The sequence below is a fragment of the Poeciliopsis prolifica genome, unplaced genomic scaffold (assembly GCF_027474105.1).
Source record: "Poeciliopsis prolifica strain line A6 unplaced genomic scaffold, Auburn_PproV2 SCAFFOLD002, whole genome shotgun sequence".
In the NCBI taxonomy this organism is placed as follows: Eukaryota; Metazoa; Chordata; class Actinopteri; order Cyprinodontiformes; family Poeciliidae; genus Poeciliopsis; species Poeciliopsis prolifica.
Genome location: NW_026562377.1, coordinates 2,566,370 through 2,584,670, shown reverse-complemented (window position 1 = coordinate 2,584,670; position 18,301 = coordinate 2,566,370). Strand labels below are relative to the sequence as shown.

The window sequence follows — 18,301 nt, the reverse complement described above, 5'->3', positions numbered from 1 at the left end:
TTTAAAAATTGTGTCCAAAATGTGCAGATACTTAAGTGTTAGAATATCTTCATTTTTGTTGACATTATGTATGTTTAGCATTTCAGAGATGTTGGTTTTAGGATTTTCACTGACGGTAAGTTGTAAACTTCTAAATTTGCATGAATGCTTGAAATATATCTCCATTTTCTATCTATGAAAGAATTTTACTTACTCTATCAGTGAAGAACAAAAAATACTCATTGATTAAATTCTACTTTATTGGGCTCTCCTTGTCTACCATGGCAATATTATATGAAAGTTTTGATTTTAAGTTACTGTTTATGAATGTGAATATATTTATACCATATTTCACAGTGATGATGGAGAAACGGGAGCAATAAAAGAAAAATATGCATTTATTTCATTTTATAATTACCTGCATCGGCTAATTTATTTTTAATTATTTATATACATTTTAAAATAGTCTATGAAATACATTATTTAAACATTTATTTACTAAATAATTATTTAACAACGTATTTTTATTAAATAAGGTTCCCTTCGACCTTCCAGGTGCGCATGCGTGAAAAGTTCCAGTCTGCTCGCGCTTCCCCGTTGTCATGACAACCAATGTTGACAGTAAAATGATTACTGATGTCTAACATCCAACATTTGACGTTTATCACGCAGATAAACAGCCCGCTTTGCTAAAATGTGTCTGAAACTGTAGTCTGATATATTTGTCATCACATTAAAACAAATTCAAGTAGTAGAACAATGGCAGACATGCCGTCCAGCGATGAAGTTGTTCCAGACACAGAGAGGGAAGACGGCGGTAATGGCGGCGGCAATGGCGGCAGGAGAGTCGCTGAGTTCGGCGAAGAGAGGCGAGAAGGCTTCGGTGTTCAGGAGTGGCCCGACGGGTCGAAGTACGAGGGCGAGTTTTTAGACGACTTCAAACATGGGAAAGGGCGCTACAGCTGGAAAAACGGCGAGGTAATGTGACATCACAGCTTTGCCAACTGCCGGTGTTTCATTTACTAAGTCTCCTGTGGATTTTTGTAGTTTTATGAGGGGTTTTTCTACAAGGACTACAAACATGGCAATGGGGAGTACTGCTGGCCCTCTGGCCACAAGTTCACTGGCAAGTTCTACCTAAACAGAAAGGAAGGATATGGGCGTTTAAACTACCCAGGTGGAGCCATCTTTCAGGTGACCCTCGGACTATTTCATTCATTTGTTGTTTTATATTTTAGAAGAAGTGAATTCTGTAGAAAAGAAAAGCATGTTCTCCTTCCACATGTTCAGGGTTTGTACCACAGTGACCACAGGTTTGGTCCCGGTGTTCTCACTTATCCAGATGGGAACCAGGATGTGGGCCTGTGGATCGGGCAGCGCCTGCTAAAACTGTGCTCCTCTTTAGAAGAAGGCTTTAGTCTGCTCAATTTTCCAGATTATGCTGCATTCATGCAGTCCTTTGATCGTCCGCATTTTTTCATTGAGGTATGTGCTGTAATGTTTTTGCTTCAAAAATCCCTTGGAGGCTTACAGGGAAACTGTCAGCTTCTGTCCTATCACGTCTGTTTCTAACCCGACTTCAGTCAGTCGTAGACGAAGATCTGTCAGACGAAATCTTCATCTATCCACCCGGCATGGAGAGGTACTCTACAGATGGCGACCACTTGCCGCTTCCTCCTGGAAGGAAAAGAGAGTTGGATCAAGTTTTTCACGGAGAAAAATGGGAGCCAGAAGCTAATCCATACCAGGGGTACAAAAGGGATCCGTTCACTGAGTTCCCTGTACACATCCGCCTGAAGGCTAACATACACGAACACAGGTTAGACACAATTACAGTGAAGTTGACCTCCTGACCTTCTTCAGATCTAATAAAATTAGATCTGAAGAAGTTTGTGCAGCAAAAATGTCTTTCGTGCTGCGAAATGTTTTGTTTGTGCCTCTATCACTTTAAAGATGTAATAAATGTTCCCAGAGGTCATGAAAGGTCAATCATACCCCATCTTCTTCAAATCAGACAAAATAGGTGTCAGTGAATTCAGCAGAAAATTTTGTTTGTGCTGCTTTTGCTCTGAAGAGTTTAATGGAAGTTTGAAAGTCAAAAGGTCAGAACAGCCCCTCCACCTTACACCAATCTTACTAAATTGATGTCAAATGTTTGTGACATGTTTGTGCGGCAAAGTGGTTTTGTTCATGCTGCTATCATTTCAAAGATATTAAAAAATGTTTGCAGAGGTCATGTAAAGTGAAAGGTCAACCACCGCCTCTCCCACACCCCAATCATATTTACATAATCAAATACGTTTGGTGTCAAACTCGGCACATTTGTGCAGCAAATATTTTTAGTTCATGCTGCTTTTGCTTCAAAGATATTAATGAAAGTTTAAAGGTCAATCAGCCCCACCTCCACAGACACATTATCCAAATCTAACAAAATTAGTGTCAAATGTTTGTGACAAATTTTTTGTTTCTGCTGCCATCATTTTAAAGATAATAAGTTTTCAGGAGGACATTAGAGATGAACCTCTCTGCCCCTACTCACCAAATCAACTCAACTCTGTTTATGCTGCACAAAATGTTCTTTCTGTACTTTTTTATCGACATGTTTAAAGTGACAGCAGCACACGTTTGATACCAATTTTGTTAGGTTTGATGAAGGTGGGAACTGACTTCACGAATTCGTTGTATGGAGAGGAAGCATCTGTTTCACCTATACCTGCGTGTTTGTTTCAGGCTGCAGACTGAAACTGTTGGCTGGAACGTCCAAGGCCTCCTCTCTCTGAAGGGGGACGGCTTTGGGCCCAAAGGGCCTCTGGAGGTCAGTTCGGAGCTGCTGATTCAGCACAGCTTCAGAGGAGAGCTGCACGCCGTGTCACAGATCCTCCAAGACGGCACCATCTACCCGGATGTAGCCGACGCACGGGGACAAACCGCGCTCATCGCTGCAACCGTAACATCTCCCAGTTTGAGTTTTCCTCCTCTACAGGAGTGTGTCTAGGTTTTTCTTTCTCCGGGCCACAAACAGAACAATGGTGGAAAATGAAATTATTATTTCATCAAGTGAACTGTGGACTGAAATTTGAGAAACTAAATTTCTTATTTGCCCAAACAAATCTACAATGGAGTATTAGGTCCAAACTAAAACATAAGTTCTGAGACTAAAGTGATAATATTACAAGAATAAATTCGATGAAGGTTTGTGACATGTTTGTAATACTATAACTTATAGTATTACAACAAGAAATTTATAGTATTATGAGAATGAAGTTCAAATATTTGAGAAATATTTAAAACTTCATTTGAGAAAAAAAGTAAAAAATATATTTTGTAAAAGTCTTTTTTTATATTTTAAAAAATGATTATTTTAAATTATTAAATAATTTAAAATAATTTGGATTATTTGTCAATTATTTGAATTTCTTTCTTAGACAGGAACCCGGTTCCTCCATTATTATTATTATTATCATCATCATCATTGTCACAGTTCTGATTACAAAAATATATTTTGTAAATATTACCATATCTTGTAATTGGTAATATTTACACAGAGTTGAAATAACACTAGAATAAAGTTGTAGTTACAAGAATAAAGTCAGTGTTACATGGATTAAATTTAAATACTATGAGAATGAAGTTATGATATGAAAACAAAGTAATATTAGGAGACCAATGTTGATATGAAAATAAAGTTCTCGTGATATGAGAAAAAACTCAAAAATATTTTGAGTGAAAATTGCAGTAAAAATTGTTTATCTTCTTCATATTTATGAAGATAAAATGATAGTATTAAAGAATAAACTTGTATGAGAATAAAGTTGAAACATGAAAATAAACTTATACTATTACAAAATATATTCTCATATTTATGAGGAAAAAAGTTTAAATAATGTGAGAATAAAGGTATAGAATTATGAGAATAAAATCCTAAACATTATACGAATGAAGCTGAAATAGTATAAAAATATGATATACATTTTTTTTAAATATAAAAATGTATTAACATTTTATATTTTAATATAAAAATATTAAAATTTTATATTAAAATTGCATATGACAGGGCTGCATATAACTTTATGAGATTAAAGTCATATTTCCATTACTTTAATTATGGAATAAACTTTCTTCCCATAATTTTATTTTTTATTCTTTCTTAGAGTGGCCCTAATACTCATATTACAAAACACATAAATCTGTTTAACTTGTGAAAACTGTAGCAGATTTGTTTGTTCCAGGCAAATTTTTCCAGTTTCATTTAGTTGATAAAGTTGTTCTCCTGGATGGGATGTAGAAGAATCGTCTTTTTGCCCCTCAGCGTTGAAATTTCCTCACGTGAACAATAACATCCAGCGGATCCACTATCTTTGTATCTCCACCTGTCAGGTAAACTCCCATAATGACGTGATCCATCTGTTGCTGGATAGCGGTGCTGATATTGATAAGATGAACGACGAAGGAATGAACGCTCTGGCTGTGTGCTACGTCCTCTACTATCCCTTTGAATCTCTGAAGTCCACTCTGATCGAGCCGCCGGCCGACACGCCAGTAAGAAAACGCATTGCCTTGCTAGGAGATATGGACAATATTGTGACGATAATAAGATGACAATAAGAGATATTTTTTACTTCTTTTTTACGTGTCTGATTGAGACTGTGTCACATCAACTGTAGCCCCACTAACACAAATGCTGCTCTTGAAAAACATTCCCATTTGTGCATTTCTGTCATGTGTTGTAAGATTTCGATGTCCCTGCCTGAGGACACCAGTTCTCCGGTCAACCAGGACGACGTCCCATCACAGTCGACGGACCTGAACATCGAATCACAGATTACTGACATGAACCAGAACCAGAATCAGAATATGACGGACCAAAGCAGTTTAAGCCAGCTCACTGAGCAGTAAGCATGCGCCTACACAATCACCTCACAAATAGAAACCTTCTGCTTAATTTTAAAACAAACTCAATAATTTCCATTTGCACAATTTGTTGTTTCTCTCTTTTCTCTCTTTCTTCCAAAAACTGAATGACTAAAGTCTTCAGTCTCATGTTTTGGTCTCAACTTGCCCCTTTTTTAAAAAGACTTTATGATTCATTTATTTGTTGTTTTGTTTATTTATTTTAGATTTTTAAAATGAGTTCCAGTTCCAGTGTTAAATGTTTTATAGAATTTAAAGTTTATTGATCTTTGAGAATGTACTCGTGTTTTATTCTGCCATTATTATCATTACATTATTGGAAAATGTCTCAACTCAACAATATTATTGTTCATTGCAATAACTTCTGGGACAATTTATCATCTAGCATCTGCAACTAAAAATACTCCTATCGTCAACATTGATAAAAAATTATTTATTGATCCCAAAGGGAAATTAAATGTTGTTGTAACGCATATTAATTCTGATTATTCAGAGTTATTTTAGATAGTGGCGACTGTTGGCAGAAAAGAGCTCCTAAAGCAGTCTGTAATACAGCCAATTTGAAGAAGCCTCTGACTAAAGACACTGAATATGTTGCTCTTTCAGGAAAATTGCCTTTTTATAATCTGCATCCTTCAGTTTATGTTTAATCAGTTGCTAAATTAGTTGACCATTATTTCAACAATTGATTAATCATAATTAATCATTTCAGATCTTGTTGCAAATAATGCACATAACTCACTTTTTACTTCGGATTTAGAAAAACACAAAATTGGTTATCCCCAACGGTATTTATTTTGTTTGCAGGGCATCTGAAGAGCCACCTGCACTCGTCTCACATGACCAAAATGGCGAAATCCCTGCAGACTCTGAGCAACTTCAGGAGGAGGAGAGTAAAGCGACGAGAACGGATGAAAGCTACGATGCCACAGACAAATCTGGAGATGAGCAGAGTGTCAGAGAGGATGTGGACAGTGATTTAGGGAAGCTAAAGGATGAGCTCAACAGAGATGTGGAGGATTTAACCGAGAGTGAAAACAGAGGAATTGCCGTTGAAGAGTTGGGTGAACACATTTCTCTGGGGAGTGGGCAGGATGTCCCAGAGCAGGTAGCACCAAGGTCACGCTGAACCCATTCTCCTTTACTTTCTGGGTTTTTCTGCAAGCTGTGTGATTCTGTCTGCAGCAGGGCGAAGACCACGATCTGACCCGGAATCAGATCCTTGACTCCACCTGTTCCATCTGCAGCAGCGACATCGCTCAATCAGAAGAGACGCTGCAGCGATCGTCTGAGCTGCTGACTTTGGCCACGCGACCCCCGCAGTGTGACTCACAGGAAATTATATGCAAAATGACTGTCGAGGAAATCGAGTCAGTTATCATTCCCCCCTCACATGCTGCTGTTCTATGTCTAATGATGATGATGATGTGACGATGATGTGGTCTGTGCCGGGTCTCTTAAATTCATGTCTAAAATTAAAACCTTAAAATGGATTTAAAAAGTTGGCCTTACAGGTTTAGGACCACTCTTTTCTCAGAATTTTGACCTTAATTCTCAAAATTTTGAAATTAAAGTCAGAATTCTGAAAAAAAAAGTTATAATTTTTTGCCAGTGGCTCTAAACTTCCATACAAACGTGTTCAATGCAGATCTTAAATTTTGCTGTAGCAGAACTAAAACATCTTGTATGTAGTTTTTGTTCTTTCAGGACTTTTCTTTAACTGAATTAGCAGACATCATTATGTTCTGTACTACAGCGTTTTAGGACCACTGTTGACTAAAAAAACAGAAGTAAATTTACACTAAAAAACTCAAAACATTTTCAGCTTCATCTCTGACATTTTCTCAGGACAAAAAAATACATTTCAGAGTTTGACAAGTCTAAAATTAGTGACTTTCCTAACTCAGACATTAATCTCCAAATTTATGAGTGTTTAGGCAGAAATATGGTCTTGTTTGTACTGCGTCATCGTAGTCACGTGACTCGAGTCGGCTCACGGGCTGCTAATTTCTACCTAGCTAGAATTAGCTAGCTTCCCATTGATAGAGGATATGCGCAAATGTATCAGCAGTTGTTCGGCGTTCATTTTTGCCACTCGTTTACATTTGGTGTGAAATGTACGTTAAGATGAAGTTAAAAATGTTTTTAAACGTCTAAACTGTAGCTTGTTAACGCCGGCAGAACCGCTGTCTGTGCTCGGCTAGGCCCCGTGTTCGTTTAACAACCCTGATGCTGTTACTGGACCGCGGAGCCAACCCCAACTGCTGCAGGGTCCCTCTGCCCGTCCTGTTCCTGGCCATCATGGCGGGCGACGCCGAGGTCGTCCATAAATTGCTCATGTGTGGAGCTCGTACTGACATCCGCCTTCCATTGCAGGTACAAATCTCTGTAAATTATTTATTTATGTTTTTTAACCTCGAAAATCTTTGTAAAACAGTGAACAGAAACAACATTATGAAAAATGCCAAGTTAAGCAAAACTTTGATTTTATCTTTTTTTGTCTTAAATGTGTAATGTATATTTTATTTTACAGTTCTGGCTTAATTACATTAGCACACTTAGCTGCTAATGTAATTAGCATGAATCAGTTGATGCTAATTGGCTGACCATTATTTCAATAATCGATTAATCACAATTAATTGGCTTAATCGTTTCAGCCCTAGTGAGATGATGCTTCTAGATTAATTTAATTTGGAGTGTAATATAGGTCTTATATGTTACGTAATATATAGTTTATCTTAGTCTTCACTTGATTACCTCCTGCATGCCGTTTCTTTTCTTCCTTTGTGCAGTTGAAAGGGTTTTATCCCCTCCATGTTGCTGCAGCGTTGCACGGTCCTGAATGTGCACAAATTACCGAAATGCTTTTGCACGCTATCACCGAACCTGACTGTCGGGCATGTGACCAGGAAGAGATCTACCAACCGGATATGGTGCACGTTTACTTTCACTGTTTAACACAACCCCAGTTAAATAAAGGAGGTTAAAGTGTAAAGTTAGCATGTTTCTGTCTTTTCAGGCCTTCCTGGGGGATAAAGATTGGGACGAGGTGATTGAGGAACTGCATCTGACAGATGGGGGCCGAACTCCCCTGCACATAGCCTGCCAGAGAAATGAGGACTACGAGGTCTGGGAGAACAGTTCACGCCCTCACAGCTGCACACATCCTTCATCATGTGAAATGTATTTGATTTGTGATTTGCAGAATGCCTGTAAAGTGGTGGAGCTCCTGCTTTCCCACGGAGCCAGGACCGACCTCCTCTGGAGCGGACACTCTCCCCTCTCCTTGGCCATAGCGAGCGGCAATGACGCGGTACCGCCGCCCCCTCCTTCAGGGCAAAGGTTGCATAAATTTAAGACTCATCATGTTGCCGTCTTGTGTCCACTCAGGCAGTGGAGGAGATCTTAAAGGCAGGCGCAGATCCTAACTTACCTCTGGGCCCGAGGGTGGGCAGTGCTCTCTGCGCCCTCGCCAACTTCAACTACCGCTCAGGTGGCGACAGAATCAAAGTGGTAAACTCAAACATAGAGATGTATCTTCAAATAAATGCAAATTTACATTTAGTTGTGATTTATCGCCATAAAGAGTTACACTGCAAAAACACAAAATCCTACAAAGTATTTTGGTCTAGTTGCTAGTGCAAATATCTTAATTCAAAGTAAGATAAAACTAACTTAAAAGTGAGTTTTCAGCAAGATATAGGAACTTGTTTTAAGTAAATAATTTCTTAATACTAATGGAAAAAATACCAGTTCTAGGTGAAATAATCTGGCAGAGGAATGAAACATTTTTCCCTGCAGATTATTTCACCAATAACTAGTATTTTTTCATCAGTATGAAGGAATTCTTGACATGAAACATTTTAATTTTATTAACTGTAAGTGGAAAATCGTCATTATTATCAGAAATAAAGACTTTTAATCATCCATATGTTTAGAAATATTCTGTATAATGTGATAAAGTTCCTGGAATAAATGAAGGATTAAAAAATGTCAGCTATCCACTGCAAAACGCAAAACCTTACTCAATAATTTTGTCTAGTACAGAGTACAAATATCTTATTGCAATTGAAATAAGACAAAACTATCCTAAAAGCACATTTTCTTGTATTGCTCTGTACTTGGTTGCTATCTGTCAACATTGTGTCCTGTATGGAGCTAAATTGGGGCCATAAAATTCGTTAAAAAAAATTAAACTGAAACAGAAAAAAATTAAACTGAATAATTAAAAAAATGTTAAAACTTAAAATATTTTTTCAATTCAAACATTTTTAGCTCTATAACTAAATTGCTCTCCCCTTTTACAGACAAATAAGTGTAAATAATGTATGGCTGATGTAATGAGATCAAATTCTGTGTCTTTTTAGTTTGACTTGTTAGCCGAGGCTGGTGCTGATATCTTGATGCAAGTTCCAGTGGGCGAAGTGGAGGGAACCGCTATCGACTTTGCATACTTCACCCTCCAGCTGGTAACCCTCTGGCACCGTCTCATAATTTGCCTCTGGAGGTTAAAAATGATTTGAGGTGCTGTAAGTGCTTCCATCTGTATATGTTTAGGATCCACGTTTTGCTCACACTCCGTTCCACGCCTTGAACATGCAGGAAAGGGATCTAATAAAGAAATGGCGCCAACTTCTGGCTCTAATGGCGAATCTGTTGAGGCAGAATATTGGTCTGATGCAGAGGAAGGCTGTAGATCTGGAGCAATCCCCTCAGTTGTCTGGTAAGTGCAACATTTTATTTGCAAAACGTATGCAAGTTATTATTTATTTCTGTAAAGTAATTTAAGAGTAAGTATATTAAGCAAGTAGTAGATTAATCAATTAATCGTTGGACAGCAATAACTTCCACTTGAGAAGTTCTGGGCAGAACATATTTTCAGGCAAAGGTTTTATTTTTATCTGTAATGCAAAATGTTTATATTTTTTTGTACAATTTTGGCTTATTTATTGCTCTGTGTGTGTTATTCTTTCAGCAGATTTTTGAGTGTATACACCAGTCAATGATTAATGGATGACTAAGTTAGTTGATTATTATTGACAATTAATGTGATTAATTGATTCAGTGCAAGACTGACTTTTCCAATATTCTGATGTCAAAATATAATTCTGTAAGGCCTGGACTTTGTGTATATTCTTATTTGACATAATATGTCCCCTTGAAATATTCAGACACTCAGAGAGTAATAGGTTGTTATCATTTCTATTGACAATATAATTTGACTTTTGTGGCATGAATGAGGGTTTTTTTAGTTGTAATAGTGACTAAATAAACACTAATAACACCCACAGGTCAAGAGGATGAGACCCCAAGCAGGCGTTGGGCTCATGGAAAAGCATCACCCAAACCTCTCAAGTACACACACTATTTTTATATCCCTTCTCTTCAGTCAGCCTTTCACACTGCACTTCTCAAACCCCGCCACTGTAAATCCTTCCTCAGGCCACCGTTGCATAAGTTCTGCTATTTCTGCGGCCGCTCTGCGTTTGTGAAGCTGGCGCCTTGTGGCCGTTGCCAGAGGGTGAACTTCTGCTCCAAGTCCTGCAAATCGAAAGCCTGGGACGAAGGTCACAAGGAGGAGTGTCTCACGACGGCAGGTGGGACTCCACAGATATCACCAGAACTGCAGTGAAACTACACAGCACCTGAAATTCAGACATAAATACCCTGAGGAGAAGAATTTAGATTAAATTGGGCTTAGAATCTAATAATAAAAAAATACCACTAACATGTAGGGCTGCGTCACATTTTTGGTTTTTGGAGAGTTAATTTTTGAAAATTTTTTACTTTTTTTGTCATCAATGTACTTCTTGGGTTTCCATAGTTACAAAACATGTCAGCATGCCCAGGGCGGCCATCTTGTTTGACAAGCTTTTTTTTTTCTGTTTACAGCTTTTATTCAATTGGACTTTGAATTTGGGTCAACTGTACAACAAAACATAAGAATCAGCCTTTATTATTATTATTATTTTATAATAAAGTCTTATCATTAGAATAAAGTCATAATATTAGGAGAATGAAGTAGTAAATTTATGAGAACTCCAACATAAAAAATAACAAAAAAATTTATAATTTAAACTTTTTTCTCATTAAGATTATGTTTTTTATTATGTATCTTTTGTTTGTATTGCTACACGTTTGCTGAGCCCAGACTCAACACTGCTGGGTTTTCCCCCCTTTTTATAATTAATTAGTTAATTAATTTCCTGTTCTTATATTTAAAGGCAAGAAAGTTAAAAAACAAGGACATTTTTCTTCTAATTTTAAGACCTGATAAAATTGCGTCTGTATTCTGCTAATATTATATTCTACGCAGAAAGGAATGACAGAAGTAAAAGGCACTTTTAAAAAATATTTTCTGCAGTTTGTAATTTTGTTTTTGGAAACATCTTTTTATTAAAATCACATGTGGTATGAAAAAGATTGGAGCCATCTCACCCAGCGTGACTAAAATGTTAAAATTGGGTTAATATATAATGTAAAATACGTATTGTTGTTTAGCAGTGTACTTGACTTGTCTGTCTCCTTCTTTAAATGCAGCTTATCTCGATGCCCATCAGAGGAGATTTTCGAATAAACCCCGCAAACCGAAAACCGTAACTATAATAAGATACAAGCCAGAGCCGCCCAAACCGCTCAGCAAGGCGCAGCAGACCATAGCGGACCAGATCCACCTGAAGGAAAACTACAGCCTCATTTGACGGGTTTTACATGCCAACAAGCTTAATGAACTTTAAGAACTTTTCATGTCTTCTTTCTTCTCTGATTTTCTTTCCCATCATTTTCAACATGTCAAACCAAAGAAATGCACTGTCTCAGGACTAAGCCATTTTATTATTTATTTTATTTTTTAAGATATGTTGGTCTTGATGTAGCTTTCTTTGACCTCTGTTATACATTTCTGTTAATTGTTGGGAATTTAGGGAATTTCATTATTTCTGCAAAGGAGAGGGAGTATAAGTCTTGCACTCACATCTTTCCTGTTGTGATAATAAAACATTTTTTATGGTTTTATACAAGAAATTATGGTTGTTGTTTTTTTATTGTTTTCTTATAGGCAACAGCGGATTAAACTGCCCTCTGAAATAAAAAACACAGACTTCACAGATCTTAACTTCTCATAGCTACAAAACAAACGTGGCTTTAAAGGTTATAAATAAATATAAATCTGGAGGAATTTTTTTCAAAATGGATAAGAAAATATTTGCAGTAAATTTATTATTTTTCAGTTTAAACTTAATTGACGATATTTTGTTTATTATTGACGTGTTGTTGTTTGCTTCCTTATAAAGATAAAATCACTGCAGATTCTTAAACGGCCTATTGGGTATAAATCACTGAACAGCTTAGAGCCAAAATATGTTTTACTGTAATTATGAGTGAGGACAAGAAGCATCCAGTGGATTTTACTAAAATTACATTTTCCAAACAACAACAACACGCGGTTTGAGTTTCCAGTGACGCGCTGTGGAGTTTTTACAGCTGGATCCTGAACCTTGCATCAGCCTGCAGGTTATTAAGGCGAGTCCTCTGAGGGACGAACCCAAACGGACCAGGAAGCCGATGGACACAGTGAACAGCTGACATGTAACTCAGTCCATTTTAAACGTTGTAGTCATTGTTCATCATCTTGTTGAAGGTAGTTTCAAAACGAGCTCGTTTCAAGCGGCTTCGCTGTTATTTCCATCGTCTCTGGACTTCATGAATACGGACTTGGAGGAGCAGGAAGACGAGCTGCTCGCCCTACAGAGCATATTTGGTTCGGATGAGTTCCTCCGAAATGAGTCGAAGTCTGCGGGAGAATTCCGAGTTTCCGCGGAGCTGCCAGCGGGATTCACTGTGCTCCTAAAACACGGTATAGTTCAGAAAACTGAGCAAAACAGGGCAGAAGTGCGATGTTGTGAGGAGCTGCGCTTCTACACTGGCTTTTACGGTAGCACTTTAACTCCGTGATGCGTTCATGTTGGCTAGTACGGTAGAATATTTGTAATAAAAACCTCAACAAAATATATTCGTCAGTCGCTATCAAGATACGACTTCCAAGAAATCCTTAACCACTTTTGAGTGAAGATGAAGCGCTCCTAAAGTCCAATCACTTGTTTGCTTCAACACGACCTTTTTTCTTTTCTTTGTCAGAAAAAGAATTAAACATTTCTAATATCTTTGTTGAAGCAAAAATACAAAATCAGACATGACTCGTAACATAACAGGCAACTTTCAGTGTCATTAACTTGTTTTTTTCCTTCCGACTAGGTGGAACAATAAGGCAGTATGACGTCTCTTTCCTTCCACCGCTGCTTCTGACCTTTGAACTTCCTGGAGATTACCCGTCCTCCGCCCCTCCCGCCTTCACTCTGACCTGCAGCTGGCTGACTCGCCCACAGGTAATGAATAAATGACAGTGGTGGAAAAACGTCTGAAACAATGTACTGGGACCAGTCACACAATAAATAAATAAAAAGTTATGTACTGAATGTAACGTATAGGGATGGGCGCCGCGCTACAGGGGCGCCAAAAATGAGTGAGTGAAATTTATTCCCAGTCAGCATTTTCTGCATCCAGTCAAAGTCCACATTGAAAATGAACCTATAAGACCAGAGGAAAGCATCTGCAGACTCCAAGGAAAATACTATGACAATGGATTAAAGTTATTGTTGGTTTAAAATGTTATTGGCTTAAAATAAAATAAAAATTGCAAAAATCTATTTTTTTTTATTTTTATTTTTTGACAAACTTTTGGCTTTTGAGACTCGGCTCCTACTACAAACACCTTAGAAAATTTGTTTCAAAAGTCAAAGATGATTTAAATGTTTGTGTGTTTTTATATATATATTTTGATATATAAAATTCTGAGATTAATCTAAAAAAAATTTGACGGAAGAGATTTTTGGCAGAAATGTTTTTCCTTCTTTTCTATGTATAATGGCCCTAATATGTAAAACTCCTCCAAATCATGGCTTAAACATGTTTTTTGCTTCTCTGTCTCAGCTAAAGTCCCTGAGTGATCACCTCACAGATCTCTACCAGGCCACTGGGGGCGCTGTGGTGCTCTTCTCCTGGATCCAGTTTCTGAGAGAGGAAGCCCTGAAGCAGCTGGACATACACGATCTGCTGGAGCTTCCTTCTGACCAGAACCATTCTTCCTCAGCTGCAGACAGATCTGAACTTCCTGCGTCTGTTCCGGCCGGAGAGGAAGTCGTCCAGGCCGGAGAGGAAGTCGTCCCGGCCGGAGAGGAAGTCGTCCCGGACGGAGAGGAAGTCGTCCGGGACGGACAGGAAGTCGTCCCGGACGGACAGGAAGTCGTCCCGGACAGACAGGAAGTCGTCCCGGACGGACAGGAAGTCCAAAGTGACCCTGGTCTCTCTTTGACTGCGTCTCAGATTCTCCTGTCCCAGATTTTGATCCATGACGCAGAGCAGAAACAAAAGGTGTTTGCTGCCACACCCTTTGACTGCGGCGTGTGTTTCTCGATCCGGCTCGGGTCCGAGTGCGTGCAGCTGTACAAGTGCAGCCACATCTTCTGCCGGGCCTGTCTCGACGAGTTCTGGAAAGCCCAGATTACGGCGGGGAACGTCCGCGGCGTTACCTGTCCTCAGATAGAGTGCTCTGCCATGCCAATACCTGCACAGGTGCGCCGCATTTTGAGACGCTCTGATAAAATCATTTCACAAAATGTTGCAGTTAGTGGAAGCTAACACTAAAGTGCTAACCATAAACGTTAGCTCCACTAACACTAATGTTACCATTCACGACATGCTATGCTAGCTGCTTGATCAAAGCCGCGTCATATTGTGATTGTCAGCACTAAGACCCGCCTCCTTCCTCTGATTGGTTATTTCTAGTAAGCATTGGGAGAAGGTAGAGGAGCTAAACTTGTATCGCTCCTAACTGTCACAACAGTGATAGTTTCCACTAATATCTAAAATATAGAATTAGTAGAAAAGTTAATGCAACAAAGTAGGAAGTAGTTATTACTTTTACAAACATTTCAAAAGCTACAATAAGCCATAAATTTACAGCATTTTTCTTCCTTTTTGTTTGTTTTGGTGAAAATAATTACATAAATCTCATACATGCATAGAGTTTTTTTCCCCTTCTGTGCGTCTCTAATGCCTCTTTCAGGTGAAAAGTCTTGTAGGAGAGGAGCTCTTTCACAGATACGATCGTCTTCTGCTTCAGTCTACCCTGGACATCATGCCTGGTATGCCTATATATAATGGAGACCTATTATGCAAAACACACATTTTGGACATTTTTGTGTTTCCATTTAGGTCTGAACTGCTTCAGAAAACAACCTAAATGTTTAAGAACAAAAAAGCCAGACGTTTTTTGACAATACACTGTGTTCCAAATTATTATGCAAGTGATATTTTCTCATATTTTCTTAAATGGTCAATGCAAATGATGGTCAGTACAATTTTCAAGTCATGAAGTATTACAGTATAAATCAAATTTTACTGAATGAGAACAGTATTTTACTATATTTGAAACCTGTGGCCTGCTTAATAATGTGGAACATCCTTCTTAAATAGATTTCCTTTAATTGAGCTCACCAGACAAACTGATCAACCCAGCTCTCTAAAATTAATTATAGTGATTCAAAGAGCCCTGACACACAATAACATCTGTAAATTTAATAGCACAACAAAAACATTTAAATCTTTATGACCCTTAAATCCAATTTGCATAACAATTTGGAACACAGTGTAAGTTCATGTTTTTGGTGTCTGGAAAATGAGCCAGAGCTCCAACACATTTGGTCAGCTGGTCTTACTTGTGTATGCAGCTGCTGTACAATGGCTGCTGGAAAACATAAGAGTTTTCTTGTTGACTTAAAATCTATTAACCTCTTGCTGCATTGATGGTTGCAAAGGAGGTTCCGCTTGTCAAAGATGTAAGGTTGTATAATGGTGCAGCTGTTTGCAGCTGTTTTTACATGAGGGTTTAAACATTGAGTTTTTGTGCAAAAAAGTTTAATGAACATGTTTTTTTATAAGCTATCCTCTTCAACAAAGCATTAGAGGTCACTCGGATACATTTCAGGCTTAAAGGAACACCACACATTCTCATCTCTCATTTTTTATCTTTAATTTTTAGACATCACATATTGTCCTCGGCTCACTTGCGGTTCTGCTGTGATCTTGGAGAAGTCCAGCCCAGCAGGAATGTGCTCTGTCTGCAGCTTTGCTTTCTGCATAGACTGCAAAAAAACATACCATGGAACAAGCAAGTGCTATGAAGAACCTGACTTACCTACAGAGAAGAGTAACGATCTGCTGATAGCTGCACCAAATACAGAAGGTACATTCTCCATTCTTCCTGTTAAAAAACAACAACCTCTGTGTATCTTTAAAGTCTGATGATTTGGTTGAACTTAAGCGATTTCAGGAAACCATTTACCTTAAACTACGGGTGTCCAAAGTCTGGCTTGTGGGTCATTAATGGCACTTGGAACAATTCTGTGTGGTCATTTCAAATTTATACAGAGAAAGACTTTGTGCACTGCCTGTTATAGTCGTGTCTTATTTTAAGTTGAATTTCATAGTAAGTAGGGCATAAATATCTGACTTTTTACTAAAAAAACAAACAAATTGCATATCAATTCTTTTAATAAGTTTGGTTAATACCAAGTTTTTATTACTGGAAATAATCTAAATGTTTTTTTAGACCAAATAAACTGAAAATAAATACCCAATACATTAGTTCTTTTATTAAGACAAAAGCTATTGCATGTTTAATTCAGATTTTTTTTAAATCAAAACAATTATTTTGCATTTAAGTTTAAAAAACAACAGGGCCGCCTAAATACTTTCCACTTTGGGATTGTAGCCCATGTTTCAAAAAGTTCGAACACCACTCTGAAATAAACTCATGAAAATTAAATGAAATTTGATTATATGATATAAATTGTTAAAGAAAATTGTTATGAAAGGTTTTTCAAACAGCAGTGAATATCCAGGTTGTGTTTCAGGATATATATATTTTTTTTTTCCAGACGGGATGCAGGCGCTAAAGGAGGATTACGCTAAAGGCAGCAAGCGGAGGCGTCGCCTCCTAGAAAACAGATATGGCCGAAAATTCTTTGTTTACACCTTTGAAGAGCATGTTAGCGAAAAATGGATAACCACCAACACCAAACCCTGCCCTCACTGCTTCGCCCCGATACAGGTAGGGCCTACGTTTAGTTTTTAACAGCTTTAGATGCTCATTGTTTCTGGCAATCTGGTTCTTTTCTTCACATTATGTTGTTTGTTTGTGTTGCAGAAAGATGGCGGATGTCTCCACATGTTTTGCACTCGGTGTGAGCGGCCGTTTATTTGGCAGTGACTCTGTTTTAATCAAACTGTGGACCGCGGTCGCCCCCTTGTGGCCCGCCGGATACTGCACGTAAACGACCATTTATTCACCGTGACGTCAGCTCGACGTGCGACGCTACAGCTGGCTTAGCAAAGGATTGTGTTTAAAAATAATAATGGATCGAACCGGATACAAGAAAACACCAGGTTTTCCTGCATGCAGAGTTTGGCAGAAAAAAACTGTTCTGAAGCAAGAGTCGTTCTGCTTCGACATATTTTTATTCACGTAAACATAAAATGTCGACGTTCATGAAATTATTCAAGTAAAAAGTATTTGGTGAAAAATAAGTGATCAAATTACCGTTATTTCATGTTTGAAAATGACATAATCAGATGGAGATTTTGGTATTTTAAGGACGAAAAATACGATAATTTACTTTAGCAACAAGAAATAATATCAGCCAAAAGAAAAAAATTTCTATAAAAAAATATACAATTTCAACAAGAACTGCAGGTGTCTGCCTGGTGAATTTCTGAATTAAACATGTTTATTTTTCATTCAGTAGGTAGAAAATCTATAACTTTTACTCAAGTAAGAGCAGAGATTACTTCATAATAAAGTTACTTTTAATTGAGTAGTAGTAAAAACCTGAGTAATCTTTTTTAAAGATTACTCAGGTAAATGTAACTAGTTACTCCCCAGCTCTGTCTAAATGATCAGAGGAAGCCATTCCTGACTGATTCTTTTGAAAGGCTCTTTGTCGTGAACTAGTCTGTTGGTGAGAACTGTTCTTTGTTTTTTACGACTTTGCTTGCTTAAATGTTAACAGCTATTATCTTTATTTAATTAAAAATAATCAGAAAATAAATGCAACTAATAAAAATGTGTGGATATGTTTTATTTCTAATGGTGCAGAAGAGGATTTTTATTTCTACCAAAGTAATAAAAGTATTTAGGTTTTTTTAAACTATGGTTCTAAATTACAAATGGTCCTAAAATGTTATTAATGCACATAGCACAACAAGGCTCAACAGGAAGTAAGCTTGTCAAAATAAAACTAACTAGCTTCTCTGTCTCTAGCCGTTAGCTCCAAGTCCAGACTGAAACAAACTG

At 37.7% G+C, this 18,301-nt stretch overlaps 2 protein-coding genes across 3 annotated transcripts; both read left to right on the top strand.

The window, feature by feature from the left end:
* Window positions 1-574: 574 nt before the first annotated feature.
* Window positions 575-11,913, top strand: ankmy1 (ankyrin repeat and MYND domain containing 1). Of its 2 annotated transcripts, none has more exons than XM_055045002.1 (19): window positions 575-957; window positions 1,027-1,173; window positions 1,270-1,464; window positions 1,563-1,798; window positions 2,710-2,926; window positions 4,357-4,518; window positions 4,711-4,871; window positions 5,698-5,998; window positions 6,079-6,260; window positions 7,095-7,266; window positions 7,683-7,823; window positions 7,910-8,017; window positions 8,096-8,203; window positions 8,281-8,403; window positions 9,258-9,359; window positions 9,448-9,613; window positions 10,182-10,245; window positions 10,333-10,487; window positions 11,431-11,913. In XM_055045002.1, the coding sequence occupies exons 1-19, from the start codon at window positions 739-741 to the stop codon at window positions 11,589-11,591; spliced, it is 3,120 nt and encodes a 1,039-aa protein (XP_054900977.1). In that variant the 5' UTR covers window positions 575-738; the 3' UTR covers window positions 11,592-11,913. The 2 variants fall into 2 exon arrangements, with proteins under 2 accessions (XP_054900977.1, XP_054900970.1); XM_055044995.1 differs by having other exon boundaries at window positions 6,076-6,260.
* Window positions 11,914-12,403: 490 nt separating this feature from the next.
* Window positions 12,404-18,065, top strand: LOC129378499 (E3 ubiquitin-protein ligase RNF14-like). Its single transcript, XM_055058797.1, has 7 exons — window positions 12,404-12,745; window positions 13,144-13,274; window positions 13,879-14,520; window positions 15,014-15,092; window positions 15,989-16,192; window positions 16,887-17,059; window positions 17,156-18,065. Exons 1-7 carry the CDS (start codon window positions 12,592-12,594, stop codon window positions 17,216-17,218), a joined length of 1,446 nt encoding a protein of 481 aa, XP_054914772.1. The 5' UTR covers window positions 12,404-12,591; the 3' UTR covers window positions 17,219-18,065.
* Window positions 18,066-18,301: the final 236 nt, after the last annotated feature.

Excerpts from the sequence above, each read along its gene's own strand:
- ankmy1 (XM_055044995.1), top strand. The coding sequence starts at position 739 with ATGGCAGACATGCCGTCCAGCGATGAAGTTGTTCCAGACACAGAGAGG. Across the intron at positions 1,465-1,562 it reads GTCCGCATTTTTTCATTGAG|TCAGTCGTAGACGAAGATCT; the intron begins GTATGTGCTGTA and ends ACCCGACTTCAG. Across the intron at positions 8,404-9,257 it reads GTGGCGACAGAATCAAAGTG|TTTGACTTGTTAGCCGAGGC; the intron begins GTAAACTCAAAC and ends GTGTCTTTTTAG.
- LOC129378499 (XM_055058797.1), top strand. The coding sequence starts at position 12,592 with ATGAATACGGACTTGGAGGAGCAGGAAGACGAGCTGCTCGCCCTACAG. Across the intron at positions 14,521-15,013 it reads CCATGCCAATACCTGCACAG|GTGAAAAGTCTTGTAGGAGA; the intron begins GTGCGCCGCATT and ends TGCCTCTTTCAG. Across the intron at positions 17,060-17,155 it reads ACTGCTTCGCCCCGATACAG|AAAGATGGCGGATGTCTCCA; the intron begins GTAGGGCCTACG and ends TTTGTGTTGCAG.